The sequence below is a fragment of the Myotis myotis genome, unplaced genomic scaffold, assembly GCF_014108235.1.
Source record: "Myotis myotis isolate mMyoMyo1 unplaced genomic scaffold, mMyoMyo1.p scaffold_m19_p_13, whole genome shotgun sequence".
NCBI classification, from domain to species: Eukaryota; Metazoa; Chordata; class Mammalia; order Chiroptera; family Vespertilionidae; genus Myotis; species Myotis myotis.
The window spans coordinates 56,662,067-56,677,324 of NW_023416317.1; the positions used below are offsets into that span (position 1 = coordinate 56,662,067).

The window sequence follows — 15,258 nt, forward strand, 5'->3', positions numbered from 1 at the left end:
ACATTAGTTTGGGGGCCTTGCTCAGGAAAATGCTCCTTGGGGCTCTTCTGAGTGCTTGGGATGAAGGGGCCCCAGTGTCGGGTGTTAGAGGCAGGAACAATACATGTTCCATAAGGGTGGACTCTGAGAACCTGTAAGGCCGGGAAAGAAAAAACTAGCTGCTCAAGAGTCAGCTGCTACCGAAACCGGTTTGGCTCAGTGGATAGAGCATCGGCCTGCGGACTGAAGGGTCCCAGGTTCGATTCTGGTCAAGGGCATGTACCTTGGTTGCAGGCACATCCCCAGTAGGAGATGTGCAGGAGGCGGCTGATCGATGTTTCTCTCTCATCGATGTTTCTAACTCTCTATTCCTCTCCCTTCCTCTCTGTAAAAATATCAATAAAATATATTAAAAAAAAAAAAAAAAAGAGTCAGCTGCAAATCCCGGCTGTGCTCCAAACCCAAACAACAAAGACTGACCTCATCCAGGGCAGCACTGTCCTGAGGCATCTGATGAAACATACCCCACAGCCGAGGGAGAATTCAAAATGGCTACGTGAATGCCCTAAGCAGCCAGGCAGAATGGAACCTGGCCACTGGATCTGTGCATATTCAAATAGGGTCTAACAGGCTGTCCATTTGCAGAAAGCACACAAAAAACCAAAAGCTTCAGCATTTTCACTTTTAGATATTGACCCAAGACAACTGAAATATACACCTACACTAGCGTTTCTCAACCTGTGGGTCGCGACCCCGTTGGGGGTCAAATGACCCTTTCACCGGGGTCGCCTAAGACCATTGGAAAACACATATAAATACATATTGTTTTTGTGATTAATCACTATGCTTTAATTATGCTCAATTTGTAACAATGAAATTGGGGGTCACCACAACATGAGGAACTGTATTAAAGGGTTGCGGCATTAGGAAGGTTGAGAACCACTGAAAATGTGTACATGAATGTTCACAGCCGCATTAACCACAACAGCCCAAAGTGGAAACAATCCAAATGTCCATCAGCTAGTTAATGAATAAAGAAAATGTGCTCCATCCACACAATGGAATGTTCAACTATTAAAGGGAATGAAATACTGATTCATAGTATAACGTGAACTTTGAAAACACTAAGTTAAGTAAAAGAGACCGACCAGTCACAAAAATGTGTATGGCCCCATTTATGTGAAACATCTCAGACAATCTATAGACAGAGAGTCGATTAGTGGACATTTAGAGCATGTGCGGAAGAGCAGAGGGACATGGGTGTGACTGCTAAGGGTACAGGATTTGTTTTAGGGGTGATGGAAAAGTTCAGGAGTTAATGGTGATGGTTGTACAATCTTGTGAACATATTAAAACCCACTAAATTATATACTTTGAAAGGATACATTTTATAATATAAGAATTACACATCAATTAAAACAAAGACAAGAAAACAACAAACAAAGAGCTTTTAGGACTGGACGACTATTGCCAGAACAAGGAAATGCAGTTCTTTTTCTTCCGTCTCTGCCACACCCTGGCCCACCTAACCGCCCTGCCCTACAGCCTCTCAGTGAGCACTCTGCCTCTAGCCATTTCCCCTTGAACCAGGTACACCCTGCCACACATGTCCTTACTACACCCTGATTCTTGCCAAAGCTCCGGTCCCTGATGACAATACACAACTGAAAATGAGAGGACTCTATTTAGACGGGAACATCCATTTTCCCAACAAAAAGATGGTCAAAAAGCAATCTGACCACCTTGAATGAATACATTTTTAAAAATATGAATGAAATTAGTCATATGTCTACCTACTTACACTTAATTTATTAATTTAATTAATCTTGGACATTTAAGTTTAGAATTATGTGGTCTTAATTATGACTGTCCCAATGCACTGGCAAATATATAAACATACGTAGTCCCCCTTATCTCTGGGGATACATTCCAACACCCCCAGTAGATGCCTGAAACCATGAAGAGTACTGAACCCATATATATATTCCCCCCCAAAATGTATACACGCTTAACAGTTGATAATTTAATTGATGTTTCTTTCTTTTCAAGTTTAACCCACTGAAATTAATAATTATTCAAAGTGTGTATACATTTTCTGCAGACACCCTGTATATTATGGTTTTTCCTACATATACATTCTTATGATAAAGTTTCATTTATAAATTAGGCACAGTAAGAGATTTGAAAATAATAATAAAATAGAATAATTAGAACAATCCTATATAATTAAAGCCTAATATGCAAATCTACCAAACAGCAGAATGACCGACCAGTCGCTATGACACACACTGACCACCAGGCCTTCCCCCCACCCCCCCATCGCCCTGCCAGTCGCGCCACAGATCGGCCCTGATTGCTGGCCAGGCCTAGGGACCCTACCCGTTTATGAATTTCGTGCACCAGGCCTCTAGTATACTATAATAAAAGTTATGTGAATATGGCATTATTATGTAAAATAGGAGTCACTTGAACATGAGCACTTAGATACCACAACATTCTGGTAACCAAGACAGCTACCAAATGACTAACAGGCACACCTACAGTGTGAGGATGCGAGACAAAGAAATGATTCACGACCCAGGTGGGACTGAGCAGGAGGCATGAGATTCCATCACACTACGCAGAACGGCACCATTTAAACCTTATGAATTGTTTATTTCTGTTATTTTTCATTTAATATTTCTGGACCATGGGTTACTGAAATTAGTGAAAGCGAAACCACACATAAGGGAAACTACTATAGTACGGGGATCGGTAGTTACTGAATGACTGCATGTAGGTAATAATCAATGGAAGTTTAAACAATTAGGCAAAAGACTGAAGACACACAAAATTCAACAAGTCCTCTCATGGGTATATATTAACAGAGGAGTGTACCTATTCATTAAGCACAATAACAACTTTGAAATAGCCCCAAATGGGAAAAAAAGCAAAACAAGACATTTCCTTTAACAGCAGAACTAATGAATACACCATGATACCTATATTTGTATACTGAAAGACTTGTACAACAATGAAATGAACACATCCTAGTTATACCCTAGATCAGTGGTCGGCAAACTGTGGCTCGTGAGCCACATGCGGCTCTTTGGCCCCTTGAGTGTGGCTTTTCCACCAAATACTGGCTCTTCCACAAAATACCGACTTGAGTGTGGGCCACGAAGTTTCAATCGCACTGTACATGCGCACCTGCACGTGGTACGTGCGCACCTGCACTCAAGGGACTAAGTGCTGCATGTGGCTCGCGAGCTGCGGTTTGTCAACCACAGCCCTAGATAAATTTCAAAAATAATACTAAGCATAAAAGTCAACTAGAAGAATGCATCCTGTGTGATTCCATATACATAAGACTCAAAAGCAATTCAAAAAAACTATAGCTTAGCCCTACTTGGTTTGGTTCAGTGGTTATAGCTTCGGCCCTCATACTGAAGGGTCCTGGGTTCGATTCCCAGCCAAGGGCACGTACCTTGTACCTCGGCTCCATCCCAGCCCCTGTAAGGGCATGTGCAGGAGGCAACCAATTGATATGTCTCTCTCACATCCATGTTTCTCTCTCTCCTCCTCACTTCCACTCATTCTAGAAAAATCAATGGAAAAAATGTCCTCTGGAGAGGATTAACGGAACAAAAAAACACACAAAAAGACTACAAGCTTAGAACTAGGAGAGTGACTACTTCTGGGGATGGTGGAAATGGTAAAGACCCAGAGAAGCAGGATGGGCTTCTGCACAGGGAGCAGAGTTCTGTTTCTTTAACCTGGTGGTGGTGGAGCCCTTGTGAATGGGATCAGTGCCCTAACAGACAAGAGAGATGACCCTGCTAAATGCCCAATGGTTGGGGAGAGAAGGAGAGGGTGTCAACATCACCTCCCTCCGCTGTTGAGAACCTGTCTCACAAAACACATTCCAGTGGCGTTCTCTCCCCTTTCCTCTGGCTGCTCGTTTCCTGGTCTAATGCTGACTAGCCCATAGTCTCTCTTTGTGTACCAGGCATCCAAATGGCAGCTCTCTCATGGGGGAACAGAACTGAAACCTCACAGTGCCCAGGAGAGGGAGGTCTGATTCTGACCCTCCTTCCCGCCCCAACCCCAACCCCTGCCTAGCATGGGACTCCCTTGGGAGCACTGACAGGAGAGCCTAAGCTATCCCCTTCCAGAGCACCCTCTCAATCCACCAGAAGAGCACCTCACCATGTGAGGTGAAAAATAATGACCAATCCAGGTAGGGTTACCCATGGTTATCAGCCATACGATCAATACTTTTTAAAAATTAACCCTCACCTAAGGATATTTTCCCACTGATCTTTAAAGATAGTGAAAGGAGGGAGAGAGACAGAATAAGAGAAACATTGATTGGTTGCCTTCTGCACACACCCCAACCAGGGCCGGGGATTGTTTACAACTGAGGTATGTGTCCTTGACTAGAATTAAACCCAGGACTCTTCAGTCTGCAAGCCAACACTCTATCCACTCAGCCAAACCGGCGAGGGCCCATCAATACTCTTAATAAGAAATACGTACATATTATACATATACATTTTATTATATATAATACTAGAGGCCCAGTGCACGAACTCATGCACCAGTGGGGTCCCTCGGCCTGGCCTGCGGGATTGGGCCAAAATTGGCTCTCTGGTATCCCCTGAGGGGTCCCAGATTGCAAGAGGGTGCAGGCCAGGCTGTGGGACCCTACTGGTGCATGATGGGGGCTGAGGAGGGACACAGGAGGTTGGCCAGCCAGAGAGGGACCGCAGGAGGGCTCCAGGGCATGTCCGGCCTGTCTCGCTTAGTTCTGATCGGCTGGACCCCAGCAGCAAGCTAATTTACCGGTCGGAGCGTCTGCTCCCTGGTGGTCAGTGCACTCATAGTGCCTGGTTGACCGGTCAACTGTCTTCCCCCTGGTGGTCTGTGGACGTCATAGCGAGTAGTTGAGCAGCCTTAGCATATTATTAGCATATCATGCTTTGAGTGGTTGAACGAACAACTGGACACTTGGCATATTAAGCTTTTATTACATAGGATTTACCTAGCTCATATAAAACGAGCGAGAGGCTATAATGACAATGTTATTGGTAGGGACAGGTCCTCGTCACCACCGGTTACTGGTGAGGGTAGATTTCTTAAGATATGCCAAGAAAAAAAATTTTCTGAGATTAGCACAGGAGGATGAGGTTGTAGAAAACTTTATTTCTGTGGAATTACACCCCTGAGCTTCCAAGGTCCCATTTCCCCTTGTCCCACCAAGGAAGAAGTGTAGCTAGAGCTGGAGTCAAAGCCAGTGTCCAGAGTTTCCTTTCCATGTTGGAGTGGAGTCCAGTCTAGCACCAGGCCAGCTTAGCTTGTGTTCCCCCTGCATTCCATCAGTCCACTGTATGTGGGGTCAGCATGACCACATGACTATGTGTCTATGGAGGGAACACAGGCAGGAGCAAAGCCAAAAGAACCAGAGAGCCAAGAGAGGGAGCTCCTTTGCTTTGGGGGATGATGTATTCCCAAATGTTGGCAGGTTTGCAGTGGCCTTGCCCACGCTGGCCAATGCAGTTCTCCAGGCTGGACTATAGGCAAGTACCTTCCCTATGTTACTCCAACTTCACTGTGCATGCATCCACCTTCCCCTTGGTTGGGCCCCTTCCCTCAGTGGCCTGCAGAGATGAATGGGCTGGTGGCTCCCTGGGGAAACGGCAGCTTCCTGGTGAAGCTGCTCAAATGACATGCCTATAAAGTCTGGCCTTCTCTTTGCTCCTTTTCTATTATTAATAATTAGAGGCCTGGTGCAGTGCACGGGGGGGAGGGGGGCCCTCAGCCCAGCCTGCGCCCTCTTGCAGTCAGGGACCCCTCTGAGGATGTCCGGGGATCGGGCCTAAGCTGGCAGTCACACATCCCTCTCGCAGTCCGGGGCTCTCGCAGTCCAGGACCCCCTAGCTCTATACCAGCCACCTGCAGTGGAGGTGGGAGAGGCTCCCGCCACTGCCGCAGCGCTCGCCAGCCGTGAGCCCGGCTTCTGGCTGAGTGGCACTCCCCCTGTGGGAGCGCACTGACCACCAGGGGGGCAGCTCCTGTGTTGTGCGTCTGCCCCTTGATGGTCAGTGCGTATCATAGCGACAGATCATTCCGCCATTTGGTCGATTTGCATATTATCCTTTTATTATATATGATGACTAGCTAATTACAACAGTATCAACAACACCTGAACACTTGGCTCTGTGAAGAATAAGACACTTTATTATATTACTAGTGGCCTGGTGCACAAAATTTGTGCATGGGAGGGGGATCCCTCAGCCTGGCCTGCACCCTCTCCAATCTGGGACCCCTCAGGGGATGTCCGACTGCCTCTCGCAATCCGGAACCGCTGGCTCCTAACCACTCGCCTGCCTGACTGCCCCTAACACCTCTGCCTGCCTGCCTGATCACCCCTAACTGCTCCCCTGCTGGCCTGATTGCCCCTAACCGCCTCTGCCTTGCCCTGCACCTGGGACCCAGGAGTCCCTCCTCCGGCTGGTTGCAGGCACCCGGGACCTGGGCTTCCCTCCCTCTGGTTGGCCACAGGTACCCAGGATCTGGGCCGGCCGCAGCCACAGGGGACCATGGGCAGGCAGCTTCACCTGGGCTGCAGCCACAGGCGCAGGCGCCCAGGACCGCAGGGCGGGTGGCTTGTCCCTCTCCTAGGCCATGGGTACAGCCACTGGCACCTGGGACCACACGGCATGCGGCTTATCCCTCTCCTGGGCCGCAGGCACAGCCGCTGGCGCCCGGGACTATGGGGTGGGTGGCTTGTCCCTCTTCTGGGCTACAGCCTGGCTGGTCCCCATTCCTCTCTCCCCAGTGTTGAGTGTCTGAGCCATTATGGCGTGAGGGCGTGATGACCATTTGCATATTAGCTCTTTATTATACAGAATAACCTGCAAGTTCAATGCAGATGGAGAAGATGCCTAACAACATTCAATGCCACCTGTAGCCTAAGAAAATTTGGTATAAAAGAACTATCAGAAACAACAAGGCTCTCCAGTGCAGAAGTGCTGGAATGGCATGGTCCTCCGCCCTCACATGCCTGGGTGCTGTGCATGCATCCCTCAGAGGTAGGCCGCAGGAGGGCTGCCCAGCCTGTTTCCCTTTTAGTCTAGACATCCAGTGTCATGGGAGGCCATGGGAGTAGCACCAGGGGAATCAGCTGCCACCCAAGCAGTGCTGCTGCTTTTCAGGATCTGATTCCCAAGAGGTGGTTAAGCAGCCAAGGAAAGGGGGACCACCAAGCGGAGCCCACTGTTCTAGAATCACTTTACTACTGAGCACCACATGCTCGCCACTGTACCAAGCCCTTCACACACATTACAGAGGCTAACCTCACAACTGCTCTGAGGCAGGCACAATGGTTATCCCTCTTCCAGTATTTTACAGATGAGGAAACAGATGCAGAAGTTACAGAAGAGCTAGGAAGTAATGACGGTGGAGACCTTCCTGTGCCAACCTTACTGTCTGGAGGTAGATAAAGTCATAAACCACAGTTAGAGTCAAGATCACAAACTGAACTGTGCCTTCCTATAGCCCCTGAGCTAGTTACTTAGAATGACACATATCCTGCCTGTTTCCTCAATAATTGCATATAATCAAGTTCCAAAAACCCACAAAGTACTTTGCACATCAACTCACAGAAATGAACCGTAACATGTCTGGCAAAAATATTAAAAACCTCATCATAGGAGACACATTGGAAGTTCCTCTTAACGCACTGGAAGTTCCAAATGATGTGTTTATTTTTCAAATTCAAGACAATTAAACTGAATCCATTTTAGAGCACCTCGTATAATTACAGGAGAAAGTCTGAGGCATGGCAAAGGCAGGGGCTGCTTATCAGAGCTTAGAGTTTTAAAGCCACGGGCTAGATTTCCAGTGCCCTGACCATACTCACAAGACAGTCAACAGGAACTCTGTACGGCAGTGATGGCGAACCTTTTGAGCTCGGCGTGTCAGCATTTTGAAAAACCCTAACTTAACTCTGGTGCCGTGTCACATACAGAAATGTTCTTTATATTTGAAACCATAGTAAAACAGATTTATATTTTTGATATTTATTTTATATATTTAAATGTCATTTAACAAAGAAAAATCAACCAAATCAACCAAAAAAATGAGTTCGCGTGTCACAGGTTCGCCATCACTGCTGTAAGGGGATATGCTCCTACTCCAGTTGCTCTCTGAGGACCTGGCAGTATTTCTACTGCTAACAGTTTCCCACGCCCCCAAGCTAAGCTTTCCACAAGTGATCTCATCTTCATCACAAGGACAGATCCCACCTAAGATGTGGCTTCCTTCACGTACCTTCAGAAACACCCTGGCCATCCTGGTATTCTCAAAAACCCAAACTTTCTTAACTTTGTTGGCACAATAACACTTTCATAAGTTTTCATGTATCCCACAGCCTTTTGCTCCCACACCAGAAAAGGCCAGCATCTCTCAGAATTTCCATGTCAGGAGATAAGAGAAAACTTTTCCTTGCACTTCATGAAGTCAAGCTGATTACATCATAGAGCCAAGTTATCTTTGGCTACAAAAGGCCACTGATGCTAAGAAAATTGAGTAAAAATTCCAGGGAAATTAATTCTTCTCCCAGAGCTATCATTTATAGGAGAATTTCAGTGAATATTTGATCGAATATGAACAGGCAGCAAACATCACACCTGCAAATTTGAGAAAATAAAATGCTAATTCCTACAGAACAAATGGCAACAGCTTGAGAGAGCAAGGACTCCACTGAAGGGATCATTCTCTACACAATGCTTCTAGCTCCCCTCCCAAGGCCCCCTGCAACGGCACACCCGTCAAAAGGAGATAATATTCACCCTCAATCTCCAGGGCCTGGGACAACAAAGAAAGCCAAGGCAATAGGACACTGCTAGAAGCAAATCCCCCAGGAGGGGCTGGAATACAGGGGCTGCCTCCGGTGCTGGCTGGCTCTCCACCTCTTCCTACACAAAGGTGAAGGCCTGAGGCGACAGACAGCCTGGCTAAGCGATGCCTGATGAGCCAGCTCTGTGCCTCTGTGCCGGCTTGGGAAAGGGCTGGAGGGTCCTTGGCCACCATATAGACAACCTCATTAAGGCGTACATAATATCCGACAAAGCAAGCTGGCAGACCTATAAATGTCAGGCAATGAAAAATAAAAATAATTTCACATCGAGAGTCAGGCTAGCGGAGAGTTATAAAAGACTCAACCCAGCCCAGCCGGTGTGGTTTGGTGGTTGAGCTTCGCCCTATGAACCAGGTCACCAGTTGGATTCTGGGTCAGGGCACATGCCTGGGATCAGGCTTCATCTCCAGCAGGGGAAGTGCGGAAGGCAGCCCATCGATGTTTCTCTCTCATCAATCTATCTCTATATCCCTCTCCCTTCCTCTCTAAAAAATAAAAAAAATATTAAACAAAAAAACCTCAATCCAAAGATTTCACTGAAACCTCCTCAGAAGCAAACAGACTCTACTCAGAGGTGCCCAGCAGAGGTCTCAGCATCTGCACGATCTGGCCTGTAAGTAAAACCTGAGGGGAGGAGAATGGGCGAACAGACAGACATTCATCTTCCATGAACCCTGGCTTATGCACCTGAAGGAGTAAGCACTTATTCCCTCACATTATTATACCTCGCAGAAGATTTTGAACTACTGTGTTCTTGGGAGCTTGATCCACATCCATTTCCTTAAAGAATATCCAGATACGAACACTTATTTTCCTAGAATTATGACTGGAAATTACTTGACATGAAGAAGGGGGAGGAGGAGGAGATGTCTGATTTCAGATGCTTACTAGGTACCAGGAGATATGCAAAATGTTCTGTACGTATTTTCACCAAGAGCCACTCCTCCAGAAGCGCCCCTGAGCACTCCATCTAAAGTCCTCCACGAACCCGCCATGCATCTCTCATCGCCGGGCTCATTATCTTTATAGCGCTCAGCACTATCATGTTTTGTTTTAATCTGTCTACTTGCTTATGCACTAAAACAGAAGTTATACAATTTGTCGTGTTTACTGCAGTATCTCCGACATCCAGAAGGTGAGCCTGGCACACAGCAGCATCATGAACCACCTCACCTAATCCACACCGGAGCCCCGGGAGGTACTGAAGACACAGGGAACGGGGCTGAGGAAGGTTAAAAAACTTGCCAGAGACAACCCAGCTAGGAAGTAATACCAGGAGGCAGAGCCTACACTCACTCCTCTCTTCTAAGCTATATACTATTTCACTGAAGATCCCGTTCTCAAAAAATGTCTCATAAAAACAAACTGCACACATGCCAAGCTGCGGTAAAGGCTACTGAAAGAATGCCGATTGGACAGGGAAGGCTATGCCACTCAGCAAGAGATACTGCTGCGGGGCAGTGCTAGCAGGAAGCCCTCAGTCCCATGACCAGGAGAAGAGTAAGTATCTAGGAGAAGGAGTCGAATGGATGTGGTGATGTCTCATTAAGAAATAACTCCAAAGAACATTGAAAATGGTATCAGACAAAAATGTGGAGTGTGAGAGAACATTTATGGGATCCTGAGTACCTCATAATCTCTGTCACCTTTCTTAGTCTGAGATTATAAGGCCCTACAAGACAGGGCTGCCCTTACGTTTACTCCTGCAGAGAGCTGTATGGAACCCTATGCATGAAAATGTCTACCTGTCGCCCTGGCAGGTGTGGCTCAGTTGGCTGAATGTTGTCCTGTGCAGCGAGAGGTCCCTGGTTTGATTCCTGGTCAGGTCACATGCTGGGGTTGCTGTGCTCCATCTCCGTAGGGGGCATGCAGGAGGCAGCTGATTGATGTTTCTCTCTCTCCCCCTTTCTCTCTAAAAATCAGTAAGAACATGTTTAAAAAAAGAAAACGTTTACCAGTCCAAACACTGTTTCACCCCTGAGAGAACCCTGGGCCTGCTCCTGCTTTGTTATGCTGTCCCATTCATTGGGCAAGGATCACTCAGCAGGGACCTGGAGTCCCCGAGTGACCACAGACTGGGTGGTATGGGTGAGAAGAGAGATACTGTGTGTGTAAATGCACATTTTCCCAGGTGTGGCTCTAAGAGAAACCCTAAGGATAAACATTGTTTTTAGAGAAGGCTGCCCTACTTCTATCTGGCACCACTCTTTAGGGGGCTGGGTCCCTTCGATAAGATTTTTTGGTAGGGATGGAGGGAAGAAGCAGTTAAGGCACAACATTCTTTATGTTTTGAGAGCAAAGGTTAAAGAGCTCTAATATAAGGCAACACCTCTCTAGGAGGAATGAGGGAATGGTACAAAAGCGATGGCACCTGCCACGGCCCCCACTTACACTTCCGCCACCCAAAGTATTGCTCAGTGCAGAGGCAAAGGACTTAAAGACTATTCACTGATCAGAACAAGATGATTATGAATTAAATGAATGCTCTCGAATTAGGACAGATTGTCAGGAAGAAATCAACCATAAGGATACAGATTAGACCTTCATTCTTCTCTCCCAATACCGGAAGGTAGAAGTTTCTGACACATAATTAGTGTCTGTTAAATGACTGATTCAATGATGGACACGGAACAGTCAGTCAACAAGAACTCTGTCAAGGGAGTATGGTCCGAACCCAGTCATTCTCTGAGGATCCAGCAGTATTCTATCACTAACAATGGAGATGGACACGTCAAGTTTCCTTCTAATTAGTGCTTCTCCCACAGGACAGAGAGCATGTCATGTCCGTAAGGGAGAAGATGGCCAAAGAAGGAAAAGGTTCAGGGTGTGAGCAGCTGAACGGGACAAAGCCAATGAAAGGGCCTGAGGCTGCCCAGGAGGAGCCGCTCTCGAGCGCACTGCTCTTCTCCAGCAGAGCCTGCTTCTGAGGCTCTGGGAGCACTACCCTCACCCCGTTAAGGACAGGCAGTGGGTACCTGAAATCAAACTGTATCACTACGCTTCCTTCTCTCACTTTACAGTTGGGGGAAATAAGACACCACAAAAAAACAAACAAAAAACTTTCCCCAAGGAAACACCAAGACAAGAAGGATTCTATCCAGTTCCTAATTCTTCCCAAAACTACCAGGCAGGGTTTAATTAAGACTCAGATAAGAGATCGAGGTGGCAAGCTGAATACATCTGGGTGTTTCAAGCATGAGGGAAGTACAGATTCAGATTTACCAGCTTTGACATATGCAGCCAAAACCTGGAGTACAAAACTCCCATCTGCAGAGGGCAACCATTAATGCAACACACACGAACAAGCCGTGAGGCTCTCCTCCCCGATGGCCCTTGTAGGAAAGGAGCACATGCAGGCAGGACCGAGTGCCATCGACGTTGCCATCAGCGGTCTTGGCCCGAGGTCTGGGTAAGAGTACGGACCCAGATTTCCTGTGCCAGGCAGGGCCTTGAGATCACAGACCCCCAAGGATCATTCTTCGCATCAGGATCCCCATCTCAGCCACACTCCACAGGAGGAAGCACTCCAGACCTGTCATTTCCCCATCTACTGTCTTTGAAATATAGTCCAACCACAACTGGGCTTTGGTTTTTAAAATACACTCTGCGCCCATTAACTCCTCCAGAGGACCCTTCCGGCCTCTTTTAAAGTTTCTCCTCATAATCGCTTTTTGGTTGGCATGTGGTGTGCTGCAAACATGAATTTCTGGCACCTTTCCAAAGTTTAATCACTTGAAACCCTCCCTCCCCATACATAGAAATAGATCCTTCCAGCATCATTTGACCGAAGTATAAAGCAACCTGGTTGGCCTCCATGCATCCGATGGCATCTTCCAAGAGTGAAAACTCCACGCAGACATAGCCATAGTCGTAACCTGGGGACAGCATTTAAATACAGACGGGAGTGGTGTTAGTGCCTTGCAAAAACAAAAAACACACTTCAATCCCCTGTTTCTGAACCCTTTAAACACAGCCCTCCCAGCTGGCCCCTCCCTCTCCTAAACTAGGCAAAGCTGCTACCCCAAACAGAAAAAAGTACTGAAGGAAAGTCTGGATGTTTCTGGATAGTCACTCCCAGAAGGACTTTTCCTATGAACCAAGAAGATCCTCTGCGCTCTTCAGCACTGCCGCTCCGAGAGGGTCATCCCACGGAGAGTTTAAGTGGGGACCCAAAACATTTTAACCACAAGCTGAATCTTCTGGGGGAAAGTCAGTAAGAACAGGAAAGTGTCTGAGGGAAAAGCATCCCGAGAGAGTAGAAGCAATTATCCCAAAGCTATGCTAATAGTCACCACTTTTCAAGCAGAAACCACCTTCAAAGACAGAAGTGCTGACAGACTGAGGCAACTATTCTGTTTGGATGCCACGGGAGGCTTCTGGCTGGCAGGGGGCAGACCATTTCAGGCCTCCTCTTTTTTTTTCTTGTTTCAACTCAAGTCATAAACCAGCTAAATCTTTACAAAAGGAAGAAGGTGTAAAAGCATAAGTAAGTACAAAGAGCTGGGTCCAAAATTGTGCTTATGCACAAAGATCTGCGGTGGGTAGGCTGGGGGAGAGACAGCTGTGGTTAGCAATCAATACACATTGAAGAACTGTACGTACCATTAGTTATCACACCCTTCACCTTTCTCCTGATCAAGTGCCATCTGCGGCTCTCATGACCCATGAAACGGCAAAGTCATGGGATTTACAGGCTGCTGAGCTCTAACCCCAACCACCCTGCGGTTTCCCTGCGGTGCCAGCGTCTGACTGTACAAATACACTTGTCAGTGCTCCCCAGGGGCTCCCATGCTTCCTCCACTGCCTCACAGGAGAAAGCTCATCTTTAGGGGGACACTGCACAGACGGAACAGCAAGAAAAGATATGGTTTGTTCCGATGAGAAGTAAAACTCAAGGAAAGAAAAACAACACAAAACCCAGGGCAATTTTAAGTACAAAGTATATATATATATATATATTAGGAAACTGCTATCATTGATTCAAGACAGCAAGGGCCGGGGGTCAATGGGGGAAAAGGAGACAAATGTAATACTTTAAACAAAACAAACAAAAAAGACATCAACAGCCAAAAATCAAATCATATTAAGTTAATTACAATAAAAAACACACCTACGGTAATAGAAAATATAGCTTAAAAAGTAGACCAAAGTTGGTAAAATGGGTTGGATTCCTTGTCATGTGGAATGAATGGCCTGAAATGTTTCATGATAGTAATATAGTTATAATCTTGTTAAATACTTCAGGTTCATTAAGAAAAGTTACGACGGTATAGGTTGATTCTTGCTTTGAATTTTAGGAAATGACCAGGAAGAATAAAAGAAAACTGCTAGAAATCTCAAATTTTCTACCCGATTTCAAAGTTTTGACCATAACCCCTGCAACCTCTACTTAAACTTACCACAAAATCAGGCTCCTCTGATTAGTAACTATTGGAAGAGATGAAATTACTTTAGAGAAAAGGTGTGAGTATATCTGTATATATCCTATTAGCAAGGGAAATTGTTTCATTACTTACTTTCTTTCAATGGAATGGATTCTCTTGGTCAAACTCAGTGCACATCTCATACATAAAACATTCTGCACTGTGTAGAGGGCTCTGAGTGTTCCTGGGAAACATTGTAGAATAGCAAGAGCAACTAAGGTGCTTTTTATCACCAACTAAAGGCCCAGTGCACGGATTCAGGGTCCTTGAGGGGTCCCAGATTGCAAGAGGGCACAGGCCAGGCCGAGGGACGCCACCGGTGCATGATCGGGGCCGGGGAGGGACCGTGTGAGGGCTCCAGAGCATGTCCGGTCCATCTCACCCGGTCCCGACGGGCTGGACCCCAGCAGCAAGCTAACCTACTGGTTGGAGCGTCTGCCCCCCCGGGTGGTCAGTGAGCATCATAGCAACTGGTAGAACGAATGGTCAGACACTTAGCATATTAGGCTTTTATTATATAGGATATCTACTGCAAACACTCAAATGCATGTTTACAGTCAGAAAGGGATAAGGGGTAGCCACGGAACAAGCAGAGGTGCACTCAAATATGTGATGGCTGCTACATAACACACCAAGAAAGAGTGCAGGAGTGTGGTTAGCAACTCACAGCTGCTGAAATGAAAATAGGAACCAACACCAAACTAGCAAAGCCTTGAGCTTCCTTCCTATGCTTAAAGAAGTAAGTATTGTGGCCCAAAGGAGCATACAGCATCTGGAGAGAGAGGGAGAGAGGGAGAGAGGGGGAGAGAGAGAGAGAGAGAGAGAGAAAGAGAAAGAACACTCTTGATAACGTTCATACTTCACTAAAGGACAAACAGACTTTGATACTAAAGTCACTGGGAAGAAAAGATACGGTCCACAGGAGACATTAAGAGCATCTAATAGCCGAAACCG

The 15,258-nt window shown here is 46.6% G+C and overlaps 1 protein-coding gene across 5 annotated transcripts in view; it reads right to left on the reverse strand.

Annotated features, from left to right (window-relative positions):
- Positions 1-15,258, reverse strand: part of RBM6 (RNA binding motif protein 6) — a 67,904-nt gene that overhangs the window by 24,753 nt on the left and 27,893 nt on the right. For all 5 annotated transcript variants that reach the window (XR_004971666.1, XM_036333521.1, XM_036333519.1 and 2 more), the window contains exon 6: positions 12,683-12,756. Coding sequence is in view for 4 of the 5 variants with exons in the window: in XM_036333521.1 (XP_036189414.1) it covers positions 12,683-12,756 (74 nt within the window). In the remaining variant the exon portion in view is untranslated. The remainder of the gene's footprint in view (positions 1-12,682; positions 12,757-15,258) is intronic.